Below are 17,899 nucleotides of genomic sequence, written 5' to 3' on the forward strand. Positions count from 1 at the left end.
CAATCACCAGGAGATGGGGAGTTCTAGTCCCGCCTTTAGGCACGAAAGCCAGCTGGGTGGCTTTGGGCCAATCAGCAGGAGAATGGGAGTTCTAGTCCCGCCTTAGGCATGAAAGCCAGCTGGGTGACTTTGGGCCAATCGCCAGGAGAATGGGAGTTCTAGTCCCGCCTTAGGCACGAAAGCCAGCTGGGTGACTTTGGGCCAATCGCCAGGAGAATGGGAGTTCTAGTCCCGCCTTAGGCACGAAAGCCAGCTGGGTGACTTTGGGCCAATCGCCAGGAGAATGGGAGTTCTAGTCAGGCCTTAGGCATGAAAGCTGGCTGGGTGACTTTGGGCCAATCACCAGGAGAATGGGAGTTCTAGTCCCACTTTAGGCACGAAAGCCAGCTGGGTGGCTTTGGGTCAATCAGCAGGAGAATGGGAGTTCTAGTCCCGCCTTAGGCATGAAAGCCAGCTGGGTGACTTTGGGCCAATCACCAGGAGATGGGGAGTTCTAGTCCCGCCTTAGGCACGAAAGCCAGCTGGGTGACTTTGAGCCAATCACCAGGAGAATGGGAGTTCTAGTCCCGCCTTAGGCACGAAAGCCAGCTGGGTGGCTTTGGGTCAATCAGCAGGAGAATGGGAGTTCTAGTCCCGCCTTAGGCACGAAAGCCAGGTGGGTGACTTTGGGCCAATCGCCAGGAGAATGGGAGTTCTAGTCCCGCCTTAGGCACGAAAGCCAGCTGGGTGACTTTGGGCCAATCGCCAGGAGAATGGGAGTTCTAGTCCCGCCTTAGGCACGAAAGCCAGCTGGGTGACTTTGGGCCAATCGCCAGGAGAATGGGAGTTCTAGTCAGGCCTTAGGCATGAAAGCTGGCTGGGTGACTTTGGGCCAATCACCAGGAGAATGGGAGTTCTAGTCCCACTTTAGGCACGAAAGCCAGCTGGGTGGCTTTGGGTCAATCAGCAGGAGAATGGGAGTTCTAGTCCCGCCTTAGGCATGAAAGCCAGCTGGGTGACTTTGGGCCAATCACCAGGAGATGGGGAGTTCTAGTCCCGCCTTAGGCATGAAAGCCAAGTGGGTGACTTTGGTCCAATCACCAGGAGAATGGGAGTTCTAGTCCCGCCTTAGGCACGAAAGCCAGCTGGGTGGCTTTGGGCCAATCAGCAGGAGAATGGGAGTTCTAGTCCCGCCTTAGGCATGAAAGCCAGGTGGGTGACTTTGGGCCAATCGCCAGGAGAATGGGAGTTCTAGTCCCGCCTTAGGCACGAAAGCCAGCTGGGTGACTTTGGGCCAATCGCCAGGAGAATGGGAGTTCTAGTCCCGCCTTAGGCAGGAAAGCCAGTTGGGTGGCTTTGGGCCAATCAGCAGGAGAATGGGAGTTCTAGTCCCGCCTTAGGCACGAAAGCCAGCTGGGTGACTTTGGGCCAATCCCCAGGAGAATGGGAGTTCTAGTCCCGCCTTAGGCACGAAAGGCAGTCCCTCTCCCTCAGTCCACAGAGTTATTGTATTATGAGCAAAAAAGGAGTATTAGTTATATTTGCCCCCTCGAGCTATTCATAAAAGAGTTATAAAGACAGGATGTAAATAAAGAAGGGAGGAAACGAATTGCACAGCAACCTCCTGGCTGAAAGTCCTCCACCCCATCCGAAGCCTCCCCACCCCCACCCCCAGCCCCAGGGCACGCTTCCTGCCAAGGCAGGCTATTATTGACAGTCCAAAGATCGCTGGCATGGGGCATCCAGTGACAGCGGCTGCAGAAGAGACGGCTAAACCCACAGCTCCGGCTCTAGGAATCCTAAAGAAGAAGGGAAGGTAAGAAAGAAAGAAAGAAAGAAAGAAAGAAAGAAAGAAAGAAAGAAAGAAAGAAAGAAAGAAAGAAAGAAAGAAAGAAAGAAAGAAAGAAAGAAAGAAAGAAAGAAAGAAAGAAAGAAAGAAAGAAAGAAAGGGAGGGAGGGAGGGAGGAACGAAAAGAAAGAAAGAAAGAGGAAGGAAGGAAGGAAAGAAAGAGAGAGAAAGAGAGAGAGGGAGGGAAGGAAGGAAGGAAGGAGGGAAGGAAAGAAAGAGAGGGAGGGAGGGAGGGAGGGAAGGAGGAAGGAAGGAGGAAGGAAGGAAGGGAGGAAGGAAGGAAAGGAAGAAAGAGAGAGGGGGAGGGAGGAGGAAAGAATGAAAGGGAGGGAGGGAAGGAGGAAGGAAGGAAAGGAAGAAAGAGAGAGGGGGAGGGAGGAGGAAAGAATGAAAGGGAGGGAGGGAAGGAGGAAGGAAGGAAAGGAAGAAAGAGAGAGGGGGGAGGGAGGAGGAAAGAATGAAAGGGAGGGAGGGAAGGAGGAAGGAAGGAAGGAAGAAAAGGAAGTAAAGAAAAAGAGAGAGAGGGAGGGAGGGAAGGAGGAAGAAAGAAAAGGGGAGAGAGAGTGGGGGAGGAAAGAAGGAAGGAAGAAGGAAAAGAAGGAAAGAGAGGGAGGGAGGGAGGAAGAAAGAAAGAAAGGGAGGGAGGGAGGGGAGGGAAGAAGGAAGGAAAAAAAGAAAATTAAGCCACATTGTTTCATTTATTTTGCATGTGCTCTCCCTCCCCCAAACCCCTTCCCCAAAATGGCCAGAGAGATGATTCTACCTCTATTCCGATTGTGTCCTGACTCCTTCCTTAGTTTCACAGAATAATAACTAAAGACCAGAGTTGGAAAGGAACCTTAGTGGTCTTTTAGTCCAACCCCCCTGCCCCAGAACATAGAAACCTAGGGATGGAAGGGACTTTGGAGGTCATCTAGTCCAGGGGTCGCCAACCTTTTGGACCTCAGGGACCACCAAACTCATCATTCTAAATCCCGCGGACCGGAGACCCTGGGAAAATCCCCCAAAACAGTCTGCAGGAAAAATACCCACCCTATTTTCCTACCGATCGATCGTTCTTTATTTGGGATTGCAAGGATACAGTCTCCAGCTCCGTTCTCAGCGGGAGAGAGGGAGGGAGAGAGAGAGAGAGAGGAGAGACTTTGGCTGCATGCAAGGAAAACAGCAGAAGTCGCAGAATTCTTTCTTTCTCTACCCCAAACTCCACCAGAAATGAGACTTGTGGCACCGGCACAGCCTCTTGGAGCAGAAGGACTTTCAGAGTGCCAAAGACTCGTTTCTTGGGGGAGAGAAAGAAAGACTTTGGCTGCTTTCCTTGCGTGCAGCCAAAAGCAGAAGAAGAAAGAAGCGGAAAGAAGCAGCCCGGTGGCCAGGCCAGGCGTGTGGAGGGAATGGGGCCCTTTCCCCCTCCCCTCACTACCTTGTGTTGTGCACAATGCAAGCGACGCAAGCCTTGTGTCCTGAAGGGCATGTGAGTGTCGCAGCCTTGTGTTCCCGTGCAGCCTGGGTTAATTGCTTTGGAGGTGTGTGTGACGTTTCTCTGCGGACCGCTAAAGCTTTCTCACGGCCCACTGGTTGGCAACCACTGTCCTAGGGCACGCAGGAAGGAATGGAGAAGGGAGCAACAGGGGTTGGCTGGCTTAGGGGGGAGGAAAGGGCCCTGATTCCCCTCATTAGCTGCAGCTGGGAACACTGTATAAAAGAGGGCAAATCATGAATTATCTGGTATTGTCGAGGCTTCTCTGGGTTTCTGGCCTCTTCCCGGTGGTATGTGTTTTGCTGGCCTTTCAAGGCTGCAGTTCCTTCTCCTGCCCTGTCCAGTTAATTCCTGCCGCGTGGATCTTGTGTTACCGTTTGTACGTAACTTCGTTTTCGGATGGAATTTCCTCCACTTAGAGGACTGTTCTTGGGAAGAGATTTTTTTTCTTCTCCAGCCCAAAGGTAACCTGGACACTGGGGGGCAAAGTTGGGGATAATTAAAGGGATGCTTCTTGCTTATTTAACTGGATGCCTTTGTGCCACACCCCTTTGGGTCATCACAGGTATGTTGAGCATTGGGTTTTCTCCTCCAACGGGTGTTCTTAACACAGTTCTCTCTCATACGCACAAGACCGGAGTATTACATGATTAGAAGTATGGGTGGGATTCTACCTGGTCGGACCAGTTCTATAGAACCGGTTGTTATGGTTCTGCCCAGTTCGGAGAACTGGAAGATTGCACCACTGGCTGGCCCCTCCCCTCCCCCTCATTCCTTACCTGGCATGCCCGCCATCAAACTTACCTGCTAAATTGCTATTTTTCCCTTCCCCCGACCGTCAGCTGTTCTCCTGTGCCAGGAGATTTAGATTAGCTAGGAAGCGGGAAACTGTTGGATTTCTTGCTTTCTAGCTAATCTAAAAGCAGAGCTGAACCTTCCTTAGGACTGAACCTCCTATTTTTCAGTGCAGACTCAGGTAGCCGATTCCAGAAAGGTAGATTTCCAAGCAAATCTGTGATTCTGTGAGCAATTCAACCTGCCTGCCTGTTTGCCTGCTTTTGGGTAAAAGTTGCTCTTTTTAAAAATAAAATAAAAAATCAATATTTACATACATGGTGTATTGTGATTTAATTTGTGAGTTTGTTTGCTATCAAATGTTATGAGTTTGCTTGCAAGCAAATTTTATGTGACAGACTCAGCTAGCAGATTGCAGAAAGATAGATCTCTCGGTGATTCTGTGATTCTGAGAGCAACTCAACCTGTCTGCCTGCTTTGCCTGCTTTTGGGTAAAAGTTGCTCTTTTTTAAATAAAAAATTAAATATTTACACTATTTACATACAAGCCACGCCCATCCAGTCACGAGACCACCAAGCCACACCCACAAATTAGGCCACACCCACAGAACAGGTTGTTAAAATTTTTGAATCCCACCCCGATTGGAAGTCGTTGGCCAAGATTCAACAGAGATCTTTGGTTCTGTGTTCCCCTCCAGCCATGGAGGGGTTTGCCCACCAGGATTCCTGGCGACAACGCGTTTGCTCCGGCCGGCGGGTCATCTTCATCCTGATGGGACTTCTGGCTCTGGTTACCCTCTCCCTTGTCGTCTTGGGCTTCGTGGGTGAGTAGGAAATGCGAGTGGGTTATTGCCTTGCTGGTAGTTAACCTAACATCGGAGGTTATTGTTCTATGACACAATTCACTCATTCGCAGCCTCCATTTGTCGGTGGGTGATGGAAGGAGACAAGTCCTTGCATGGTGCTCAGCCTCCTATGGAACTCTTGACAAAATTGAGAGGTGAATTGAACTCCGAGGTGCTCCACTCGGGAGCGCCATGGAGCCTGTATATGTGCTGCATAAAGAGTTTAGCTAGCGTACACGCTGAAGGGATTTTGGGATATGGCATGAAGTGAGCTTCTTTGGGAATGAGGTCAGGGACAACCGAGATTCCCATGTTTTCCTCCTTTCAGCTACTAAAGAAGCATTTCGGTGGAGAGGCAAGGGTGCCCGTGGGGTGTTCCTTTCAGATATGATAGAAGCAGCCCGGTGGCTAGGCGAGGTGCATGGGGGGAGGGGAATTAAGACACCCCTCAAAAAGACGACCATGCCTTTTTTTCAGGGGTCTAAAGAAAATAAGGCTCTGACTTATTTTCTAGGAAACACGGTAGCACCATAGATCAAACAAAAAGTACACTCACCATGTGCTTTAATGCTTAACTGCTCAACTGCAGCAGGTCAATCAATCAGAACAGAGTTGGAAAGGGCCTTGGGAGGTCTTCTAGTCCAACCACCGGCTCAAGCAGGAGACCTTATACCGTTTTGGACAAGAAACTGTCCAGTCTCTTCTTAGAATTCTTCCAGTCAATGGCTGCAAAACACACTACATAACACAACATTACTTAAAAGCGTGCCAGAAAAGAAGGACTGAAAAGGGGCCAGAACTGGGTGAGGTGCAGAAACCTGTAAAGTGACCCCCAAGATGCAGCTACGCAGAGGCACGGACATGGGTTCAAAGAAGTCAGCCAGAAATCTGCTCCTTCTCCCCAGGGCGCAAATACTCCGCAACTTTGTGGATGATGCAAGAAGATGTGAAAACCAGCAATCACACCCTGGCCATGGAATTAGAGGCTTTGGAAAAAAAGGGTGAGTCCCCAAACCCCAGATTAGGGGATGAAAATGGCCAGCAAAATCTCTTGGTTTTCTTTACAGCAATTGTGTGGGGTTGCAGAAGGAGTGCATTTGCTGTGGAGTGGCACGGCCTGAGATTGGGGGGCACTTTCGAGAATCGCTTTCTAACCGAAGGGTCTCCAACCTTGCCCACATTAAGACTTCTGGACTTCAACTCCCAGAATTCCCCAGCCAGCTTCACTAAGACTTCAACTCTATGCCTGCTGACTCTTATCATCTTTTTCTCTGCAATCTGCCTGCTTACTCTCTCGCCATCCCTTCCTCTGCAATCTGCCTTCTGCTTACTCTCTTGTCATCCCTTTCTCTGCAATCTGCCTTCTGCTTACTCTCGTCATCCCTTTCTCTGCATTCTGCCTGCTTACTCTCTTGTCATCCCTTCCTCTGCAATCTGCCTGTTTACCCTCTTGTCATCCCTTCCTCTGCAAACTGCCTGCTTAATCTTGTCATCCCTTTCTCTGCAATCTGCCTGCTTACTCTCTTGTCATCCCTTCCTCTGCAATCTGCCTGCTTTCTCTCTTGTCATCCCTTCCTCTGCAATCTGCCTTCTGCTTACTCTCTTGTCATCCCTTTCTCTGCATTCTGCCTGCTTACTCTGTCATCCCTTCCTCTGCAATCTGCCTTCTGCTTACTCTCTTGTCATCCCTTTCTCTGCAATCTGCCTTCTGCTTACTCTCGTCATCCCTTTCTCTGCATTCTGCCTGCTTACACTCTTGTCATCCCTTCCTCTGCAATCTGCCTTCTGCTTACTCTCTTGTCATCCCTTTCTCTGCATTCTGCCTGCTTACTCTGTCATCCCTTCCTCTGCATTCTGCCTGCTTACTCTCTTGTCATCCCTTCCTCTGCCTTCTGCCTGCTTACTCTCTTGTCATCCCTTCCTCTGCCTTCTGCCTGCTTACTCTCTTGTCATCCCTTTCTCTGCAATTCTCCTGCTTACTCTCTTGTCATCCCTTCCTCTGCAATCCGCCTGCTAACTCTCTTATCGTCCCTTTCTCTGCCTTCTGCCTGCTTACTCTCTTGTCATCCCTTCCTCTGCCTTCTGCCTGCTTACTCTCTTGTCATCCCTTCCTCTGCCTTCTTCCTCTGCCTTCTGCCTGCTTACTCTCTTGTCATCCCTTCCTCTGCCTTCTGCCTGCTTACTCTCTTGTCATCCCTTCCTCTGCCTTCTGCCTGCTTACTCTCTTGTCATCCCTTCCTCTGCATTCTTCCTGCTTACTCTCTTGTCATCCCTTCCTCTGCAATCTGCCTGTTTACTCGCTTGTCAACCCTTTCTCGGCGTTCTGCCTTACTCTCTTGTCATCCCTTTCTCTGCCTTCTGCCTGCTTACTCTCTTGTCATCCCTTCCTCTGCCTTCTGCCTGCTTCCTCTCTTGTCATCCCTTCCTCTGCCTTCTGCCTGCTTACTCTGTCATCCCTTCCACTGCCTTCTGCCTGCTTACTCTCTTGTCATCCCTTCCTCTGGAATCCACCTTACTCTCGTCATCTCTTTCTCTGCCTTCTGCCTGCTTACTCTCTTGTCATCCCTTCCTCTACAATCTGCCTGCTTACTCTCTTATCATCCCTTTCTCTGCCTTCTGCCTGCTTACTCTGTTGTCATCCCTTTCTCTGCATTCTGCCTGCTTACTCTCGTCATCCCTTTCTCTGCAATCTGCCTCCTTACTCTTTTGTCATATCTTCCTCTGCATTCTGCCTGCTTACTCTCATCATCCCTTCCTCTGTAATCCGCCTGCTTACTCTCTTGTCATCCCTTCCTCTGCCTTCTGCCTGCTTACTCTTGTCATCCCTTCCTCTGCCTTCTTCCTCTGCATTCTGCCTGCTTACTCTCTTGTCATCCCTTCCTCTGCCTTCTGCCTGCTTACTCTCGTCATCCCTTCCTCTGCCTTCTGCCTTACTCTCTTGTCATCCCTTTCTCTGCAATTCTCCTGCTTACTCTCTTGTCATCCCTTCCTCTACAATCCACCTGCTTACTCTCTTATCATCCCTTCCTCTGCAATCCGCCTGCTTACTCTCTTGTCATCCCTTTCTCTGCCTTCTGCCTGCTTACTGTCTTGTCATCCCTTTCTCGGCGTTCTGCCTTACTCTCTTGTCATCCCTTTCTCTGCCTTCTGCCTGCTTACTCTCTTGTCATCCCTTCCTCTGCCTTCTGCTTGCTTACTCTCTTGTCATCCCTTCCTCTGCCTTCTGCCTGCTTCCTCTCTTGTCATCCTTTCTCTGCATTCTGCCTGCTTCCTCTCTTGTCATCCCTTCCTCTGCCTTCTCCCTGCTTACTCTCTCATCATGGCTGAATGGGGATTTCTGGGAATTGAAGTCCACGAGTCTTAAAGGGGCCAGGCTTGGAGAGCCCAGCTCTAACCCGAGGTGGGTGGACTTCAACTCCCAGAATTCCTCAGCCAACCATTCTGAATAGGTTATTCTGGGCGCTGGAAGTTCATGCGGCTTAAAATGGCCTGCCGATCGGGTTGAGAAATAGCGCTCTGATTTGTCGACTTCTTTCCTAGACACCAAGCATTTCCAAATGATCAATTTGGTCGACCGCGCCGTAAAACACCTCACTGAAGAAGTCACGGACGGTAAATTGGGGGGGTGTAGGGAGGGGTTGAAAAGCCCACCTGTTCAGGAGACAGGAGTTAAGCCCAACCAGGAGCCCTTCCCCTTTTCTCCACTTCCAGTGAAGTCCCATTTCCTGGACCAGATCAAGAAACTTCAAGGGAGTTTCCAGAAACTGAACTGTGATTTGGAAGACATAAAACACAAGCGGACAGGTGAGCTTGGTTTTTGGTGTGTGTGTGTGTGTGTGTGTGTGTGTGTGTGTGTGTGTGTGTGTGTGTGCGTGCCAGCCGTGGAGAGGGTGGGGTGGGGTGGGACCTTCCCAATCCAGTGTCCTCTTCATTGCACAGGCAGCAAAGAGACTGGGCTGCCCTCTGTCAGAAATGGTGTAGGGTCTCCCGCTTGGGAGGAGGGGGGTTGGGCTAGATGACCTCCAGGGTCCCTTCCAACCGACTCTGTTAAGGATGACTCTCATTGGTGATGGAGGTTGTAGAAGCTTCATCCCTTGGAGGCTTTCAAGCAAGAGACAGGCCTGCCCACCTGTCAGAAATGGTGTGGGGTTGGGCAGGGGGAGTGGGGGTTGGTCTAGATGACCTACAAGGTCCCTTCCAACTTCTGACCCTGTTAATCTGTTAAGGAAGACTCTCGTTGGTAATGGAGTTGTGGCAGTTTCATCCCTGGAAGCTTTCAAGAAGAGACTGGACCGCCTTCTGTCAAAAATGGTGTAGGGTCTCCCACTTGGGAGGATGGGGGCTGGAGTAGATGACCTACAAGGTCCCTTCCAACTCTTTTCATCTGGTTTTAATGAACAAAAGGACCAGGGGAGACAGGAGAGCAGCCTTCCAATATTTGAGGGTGGGGGGTGGGGTTGACTAGATGACCTACAAGGTCCCTTCCAACTGACGACCACAACCGAGCTCAAAATTCCCATGGCGAAGCGCAACGTTGGCCGTCGTCGCTTCGAGCGGCCACTAAGCGAACTCTGTAAGCCAAGGACTGCTGATATCGCGGATGAACGTCTGTCTGCCCCGCCCCGGGAAATGGGGGGTTTCCGGTCCCATCCGCAACGGAGTTCCCCATCCTTTCCCCAAGGGCCGGGAGCGCATGCTGCCCCAAAGGCTGGCACGCCTTCGCGCAGAGCTGCTACTGGCTCTCCTCCCAGGAGAGGCCCTGGACCGAAGCCAAAGAGGACTGCGAAGAGAAGAATGCCCACCTGGTGATCATCACCAGCTACTTAGAATCGGTCAGTGCCTCGATGTCCCCATTCGTCGGAGAGGGAGATGGCGGGGACAGGCTAAGGCGGAAGGCCGAGACAGAGGGAGGACAATCCAGATGAAGGGAGGGTGCTAATACCACTGTGTAAAGCCTTCGTAAGGCCACCCCTGGAGTAGCTGCATCCAGTTTTGGTCACCACACTTATGAACGGGATGTTGAGACTCTAGAAAAAAGGTGCAGAGAAGAGCAACCCGGATGATGAGAGGACTGGAGGCTCAAACATTCGATGAACGGTTGCAGGAGCTGGGCCTGGCTAGTCTAGGGAAGAGAAGAAGGACCAGGGTGGAGGCAGGAGAGCCGCCTTCCAATATCTGAGGGCGGGGGTGGGGTGGGGTGGACTAGATGACCTACAAAGTCCCTTCTGAGACTGTTAATTGACTTTAATCTGATTTTAATGAACAAAAGGACCAGGGAGACAGGAGAGCTGTCTTCCAGTATTTGAGGGCGGGGGGTTGGACTAGATGACCTCCAAGGTCCCTTCCAACTCTGTTCATCTGACTTTCATCTGATTTTAATGAACAAAAGGACCAGGGGAGACAGGAGAGCAGCCTTCCAATAGTTGAGGGCTTGGGGTTGGACTAGATGACCTACAAGGTCCCTTCCAACTCTGTTCATCTGATTTTAAGGAACAAAAGGACCAGGGGAGGCAGGAGAGCAGCCTTCCAGTATTTGAGGGCGGAAGGGGGTTGGACTAGATGACCTCCAAGGTCCCTTCCCACTCTGTTAATCTCTCCCTACCCTGGGTGTCCTGCTCATACTTGTTCTGCTGTTGTTTTCTCCCCCTCCTCTCTCTCTCTCTCGGCATAGCAATTTGTGTTACGGGTCACCAAACCCCATGACGCTTGGATTGGCCTGAAGTACAACGGGCAGGTGTGGAAGTGGGTGGACGAGACCCCCTACACGGTGCGAAGGATGTGAGTCTTCCCCACCCCCATTGGTCTCTCTCTCTATCTCTCTCTCCCCCTGGTTCCCCCTCCCTGGGATTGGGCTTCTGCAACCAGGTGCCCTCCAGGTGTTTCCAGGCGCCCTTCGCAGTCTGTGCAAGTCCCCCTCCAGGCTGCCTGTTGGCTTGGGGTTTGCACACTCATCTACTTGCACACTCGTCCTCCTCCCCTCATTGACCTCCTGGAAACAGAGGGTTGGTGGGATTCGTTGCCTCGACTTCAGTTCCCAGAATTCCTTGATTTAATATTCCCGGGCTTCAATTCCCAGAATTCCCTTTAAGTTGCCTGGTCTTCAACTCCCAGAATTCCCTTTAAGATATCCGGATTTCAACTCCCAGAATTCCCTTTAAGATATCCGGATTTCAACTCCCAGAATTCCCTTTAAGATATTCGGACTTCAACTCCCAGAATTCCCTTTAAGATATTCGGACTTCAACACCCAGAATTCCCTTTAAGATATCCGGATTTCAACTCCCAGAATTCCCTTTAAGATATCCGGATTTCAACTCCCAGAATTCCCTTTAAGATATTCGGACTTCAACTCCCAGAATTCCCTTTAAGATATCCGGACTTCAACTCCCAAAATTCCCTTTAAGATATCCGGCTTTCAACTCCCAGAATTCCCTTTAAGATATCCGGATTTCAACTCCCAAAATTCCCTTTAAGATATCCGGATTTCAACTCCCAAAATTCCCTTTAAGATATCCGGACTTCAACTCCCAGAATTCCCTTTAAGATATCCGGATTTCAACTCCCAGAATTCCCTTTAAGATATCCGGATTTCAACTCCCAGAATTCCCTTTAAGATATCCGGACTTCAACTCCCAGAATTCCCTTTAAGATATCCGGACTTCAACTCCCAGAATTCCCTTTAAGATATCCGGACTTCAACTCCCAGAATTCCCTTTAAGATATCCGGATTTCAACTCCCAGAATTTCCTTTAAGATATCCGGATTTCAACTCCCAGAATTCCCTTTAAGATATCCGGATTTCAACTCCCAGAATTCCCTTTAAGATATCAGGACTTCAACTCCCAGAATTCCCTTTAAGATATCCGGACTTCAACTCCCAGAATTCCCTTTAAGATATCCGGATTTCAACTCCCAGAATTCCCTTTAAGATATCCGGACTTCAACTCCCAGAATTCCCTTTAAGATATCCGGATTTCAACTCCCAGAATTCCCTTTAAGATATCCGGATTTCAACTCCCAGAATTCCCTTTAAGATATCAGGACTTCAACTCCCAGAATTCCCTTTAAGATATCCGGACTTCAACTCCCAGAATTCCCTTTAAGATATCCAGATTTCAACTCCCAGAATTCCCTTTAAGATATCCGGATTTCAACTCCCAGAATTCCCTTTAAGATATCCGGATTTCAACTCCCAGAATTCCCTTTAAGATATCAGGACTTCAACTCCCAGAATTCCCTTTAAGATATCCGGACTTCAACTCCCAGAATTCCCTTTAAGATATCCGGATTTCAACTCCCAGAATTCCCTTTAAGATATCCGGACTTCAACTCCCAGAATTCCCTTTAAGATATCCGGACTTCAACTCTCAGAATTCCCTTTAAGATATCCGGATTTCAACTCCCAGAATTCCCTTTAAGATATCCGGACTTCAATTCCCAGAATTCCCTTTAAGATATCCGGACTTCAACTCCCAGAATTCCCTTTAAGATATCCGGATTTCAACTCCCAGAATTCCCTTTAAGATATCCGGATTTCAACTCCCAGAATTCCCTTTAAGATATCCGGATTTCAACTCCCAGAATTCCCTTTAAGATATCCGGATTTCAACTCCCAGAATTCCCTTTAAGATATCCGGACTTCAATTCCCAGAATTCCCTTTAAGATATCCGGACTTCAACTCCCAGAATTCCCTTTAAGATATCCGGATTTCAACTCCCAGAATTCCCTTTAAGATATCCGGATTTCAACTCCCAGAATTCCCTTTAAGATATCCGGATTTCAACTCCCAGAATTCCTTTAAGATATCCGGATTTCAACTCCCAGAATTCCCTTTAAGATATCCGGATTTCAACTCCCAGAATTCCCTTTAAGATATCCGGATTTCAACTCCCAGAATTCCCTTTAAGATATCCGGACTTCAACTCCCAGAATTCCTTTAAGATATCCGGACTTCAACTCCCAGAATTCCCTTTAAGATATCCGGACTTCAACTCCCAGAATTCCCTTTAAGATATCCGGACTTCAACTCCCAGAATTCCCTTTAAGATATCCGGACTTCAACTCCCAGAATTCCCTTTAAGATATCCGGATTTCAACTCCCAGAATTCCCTTTAAGATATCCGGACTTCAACTCCCAGAATTCCCTTTAAGATATCCGGACTTCAACTCCCAGAATTCCCTTTAAGATATCCGGACTTCAACTCCCAGAATTCCCTTTAAGATATCCGGATTTCAACTCCCAGAATTCCCTTTAAGATATCCGGACTTCAACTCCCAGAATTCCCTTTAAGATATCCGGACTTCAACTCCCAGAATTCCTCAGCCAACATTCCATTAGAGCAAGGACAATTCCCCAGGTTAGGCAACGCCGCCTCACTTCTGACCCTGCAATTCCCATTGCTCTAAATCGGAGGGGGGGAATTGCCGCCGGCCGGGGGTTGAACTAAATGATCTCAGGGTGCCCCTTCCCCAGCCACCGAAGGGTGTGTGTATTTGTCTCCCTCCGTCCCTGGGCTGACCCCCCACCCTTTCCAATGACTGGCGGGATGTAGAGAGACGGTTTGTGGAGCAGCACCTTCTGCTCGGCCCATCTGAACTGGGTGTGCGAAAAGCAGCAGTGAGGCCCCCCGAGGTCATCCAGCTATACCCCGGGGAGCGAATAAAACCGACCGTGAGACAAAACAAAAAACCCCACAATGGTCAAAATTGGCCTTTTTCCGCCCCCTCTGGATGCTGGGCCAGCGGGGCAGCTTCCATGGGTTCACCAAAAGGGCCTGCTTAGCTGGCCGGTGGGGTCCCACCTGGGACCCCCCCCCCCCCGGGCAGGGCCTTCGCACCAATGGCTTCGTTCCACCTTTGGGGGAGGGGGGGGTTGCAGCACATGGTGTCTTATTTATTTATTAAGGAAACGTATATATGGCCCCCCCTAACTGATTCTTGGTGACTCTGGGTGGCAGCCATTCATTCATCTATACATATCTGTCTGTCTGTCATCCATCTCTATTAATCATTTACAGTATCTATCTATGCCTATTTATCAATCATTTTATCCATCCATCCATCCATCCTATCATCCATCCATCCTGTCTGTCTGTCTCTGTCTGTCTATCTATCCATCCTTTCATCCTTCCATTTTATCATCCATCCATCCATCCTGTCTATTCTCTATCTTATCTATCTACTGTATCTATATCGATCTATCACCCATTTTTCTCATCTATCATCTATCTTTCATTTACAGTACCTCTATCATCTCTCTATTTATTATCTATGCCTATTTATCAATTCATTTATCACCCATCCATCTATCCATCCATCCACCCTGTGCCTATCATCTACCTACTTACCTAGAGCATCTATATCAATTTATCATCCATCTATCTTACCCACAGTATCAACTATCACTATCAATCATGAACAGTATCTATCTCTATCTATCCTTTAATCCATCCATCCTGTCTCGATTATCTCTCCCTCTCTCTATTTCATCTACCCAATCTATCATCTATCTTTCATCTATCATCTATCTCTATTAATCATGTACAGTAGCTATCTATTATCTATCTGATCTATCATCTATCTCTATCAATCATTTACAGTACCTATCTCTATCATCTATGCCTATTTAACAATTCATTTTATTATCCATCCATCCATCCTGTCTATCATCCATCCATCTACCTACCTACCTAACACTATTAATCATGTACCGTATCTATCTATCCATCCTTTCATCCACCCAACCATTCTGTGTCTATTATCTCTTTCTCTATCTCATCTATCTATATCAATCTATCATCTATCTCTCATCTATCTTAATGATGTACAGTATCTTATCTATCTATCTATCTATCTATCTATCTATCTATCTATCTATCTATCATCTACCTACCTACCTATCTATCCAGCTATCTACCTACCTACTTATCCATCCACCCGTCTATTCATTTTATCATCCATAGATCCATCCTGTCTATTATCTCTCTCTCACACACACATCTATCTATATCAATCTATCATCTATCTCTCAACTCTCTATTAATCATGTACACTATCTATCTATCTATCTATCTATCTATCTATCTATCATCTATCTATATATAGATATATCCATCCATCCATCCATCCTTTCATTCATCCATCCATCCTGTGTCTATAATCTCTCTCTATCTCTCTATCTCATCTATCTATATCAATCTATCATCTATCTTTAATTTATCTCTTATTCATGTACAGTATCTTATCTATCTATCTATCTATCTATCTATCTATCTATCTATCTATCTATCTATCTATCCAGCTATCTATCCCGCTATCTACCGACCTACCTATACATCCACCCATCCATTCATTTTATCATCCATCCATCCATTCTATTATCTCTCTCACACACACACATCTATCTATATCAATCTATCTCTCATCTCTCTATTAATCATGTACAGTATCTATCTATCTATCTATCTATCTATCTATCTATCTATCTATCTATCCATCCTTTCATTCATCCATCCATCCTGTCTATTATCTCTTTCTCTCTACCTCTCTATCTCATCTATCTATATCAATCTCTCATCTTTCATCTCTCTCTTAATCATGTACAGTATCTTATCTATCTATCTATGCATCTATCTATCTATGCATCTATCTATCTAATCAATCTATCAATCTATCAATCTATCTATCTATCTATCTATCTATCTATCTATCTATCTATCTATCTATCTATCTATCTATCTATCTATCTATCTATCTATCTATCTATCTAATCTATCCAGCTACCTACCTACCTATCCATTCATTGTATCATCCATCCATCCATCCTCTATTATCTCTCTCACACACACATCTATCTATATAAATCTCTCATCTCTCATCTCTCTTAATCATGTACAGTATCTTATCTATCTATCTATCTATCTATCTATCTATCTATCTATCTATCTATCTATCTATCCATCCATCCATCCATCATTTCATCCATCCATCCATCCTATTATCTCTTTCTCTCTCTACCTCTCTATCTCATCTATCTATATCAATCTATCATCTATCTCTCACCTATCTTAATGATGTACAGTATCTTTATCTATCTATCTATCTATCTATCTATCTATCTATCTATCTATCTATCTATCTATCTATCTATCTATCTATCTATCTAGCTAGCTAGCTAGCTAGCTATCTAGCTATCTACCTATCTACCTATCCATCCACCCATCCATTCATTTTATCATCCATCCATCCATCCTATCTATTATCTCTCTCTCTCTCTCATCTATCGATATCAATCTGTCTATCTCTCGTCTCTTTCTCTATTAATCATGTAGAGTAGCTCTCTCTCTCTCTCTCTCTCTATCCATCCATCCACCCATCCATCCTCCCTAACACCCCTGGGCTGACCCGCCCTCTCCTGCTTTCACCCCTTTCCAGCGACTGGCGGCCCCACCAACCGATCCAGGATGGCTCGTTTTGCACCCAGGTGTATCGAGATGGATTGTGGACCAGCAATTTGTGCATGGTCCAAATGAAGTGGGTGTGCGAAAAGCAGCAGTGAGCCCCTGAGGTCATCCAGTTCAACCTCCCGGGAGCGAATAAAACGGACCATCAGACAAAACCCGCGACGGTGGAATTGGCCTTTTTTTTCCCCCTCTGGATGCTGGGCGAGCGGGGCAAGGCGGGCAGTTTTCATCGGTTCACAAGAAGGGCCATCTATCTATCTCATCTATCCAGCTATCCACCTATCCATCCACCCATCCATTCATTATATCATCCATCCATCCACCCATCCATCCTGTGTCTATTGTCTATTATCTCTTTCTCTCTCTATCTCTCCATCTCATCTATCTATATCAATCTATCATCTATCTTTCATCTATCTCTTAATCATGTACAGTATCTTATCTATCTATCTATCTATCTATCTATCTATCTATCTATCTATCTATCTATCTATCTATCTATCTATCTATCTACCATATCTATATCGATCTATCATCCATCTATCTCATCTATCATCCCTATCAATCATTTACAGTACCTCTATCTGTCATCTATATCATCTATACCTATTTACCAATTCATTTATCACCCATTCATCTATCCATCCATCCATCCTATCTATCTATCATCTACCTACCTACCTACCTACCTACCCTATCTATATCAATCATCCATTTATCTCATCTACAGTATCAACTCTCTATCAATCATTTACAGTACCTCTATCTATCATCTATCTCTATTATCTATGCCTATTTATCAATTATCACCCATCCATCTATCCATCTATCCATCCATCCTGTGTCTATCATCTATCTATCTACCTACCTACCCTATCTATATCAATCTATCATCCATCTATCTCATCTGCAGTATCATCTATCTCTTTCAATCATGAACAGTATCTACTTCTGTCTATCCTTTCATCCATCCATCTATTCATTTTATCATCCATCCATCCATCCTGAATGTCTGTCTATCTATCTATCTATCTATCTATCTATCTATCTATCTATCTATCTATCTATCTATCATCTATCTATCTATCTATCTATCTATCTATCTATCTATCTATCTATCTATCTACCTACCTACCTATCTACCTGCCTGCCTACCGTGGTGGGATTCAAAAATTTTTTTTTAAAACAAACTTTATTAACTTTATCAATTAAAACAAAACAAACAACATAAAACAGATTAAAAGATCTTCAACAATGACAAATGGTGATTCTTCATTTGTAACTATAGTTACTATTTGTAACTATAATTGTAATTATATTGTGCTGTATTTACAACTACTATATTATGCTTATATATATTTACTACCACTAGCGTTCGTCTTCTTTTACTCTTTATTACACACCCTGTCCTCACTCAATCCATTCATACCAATGTTCCCAAATATTGATAATTCTTTGTCCTTTAAGGCTAGAGTTAATTTATCCATTTCC

The 17,899-nt window shown here is 46.5% G+C and overlaps 1 protein-coding gene across 1 annotated transcript; it reads left to right on the top strand.

The window, feature by feature from the left end:
- Positions 1-1,714: 1,714 nt before the first annotated feature.
- LOC113430048 (asialoglycoprotein receptor 1-like) lies at positions 1,715-17,670 on the top strand. Its single transcript, XM_087947630.1, has 8 exons — positions 1,715-1,788; positions 4,797-4,924; positions 5,851-5,946; positions 8,486-8,557; positions 8,657-8,765; positions 9,636-9,777; positions 10,617-10,723; positions 16,380-17,670. The coding sequence occupies exons 2-8, from the start codon at positions 4,801-4,803 to the stop codon at positions 16,501-16,503; spliced, it is 774 nt and encodes a 257-aa protein (XP_087803756.1). The 5' UTR covers positions 1,715-1,788; positions 4,797-4,800; the 3' UTR covers positions 16,504-17,670.
- Positions 17,671-17,899: the final 229 nt, after the last annotated feature.

The sequence above is a fragment of the Notechis scutatus genome, chromosome Z (assembly GCF_049901735.1).
Source record: "Notechis scutatus isolate UNSWTSFEM ecotype Mainland chromosome Z, rNotScu1.2, whole genome shotgun sequence".
Classification (NCBI taxonomy): domain Eukaryota; kingdom Metazoa; phylum Chordata; class Lepidosauria; order Squamata; family Elapidae; genus Notechis; species Notechis scutatus.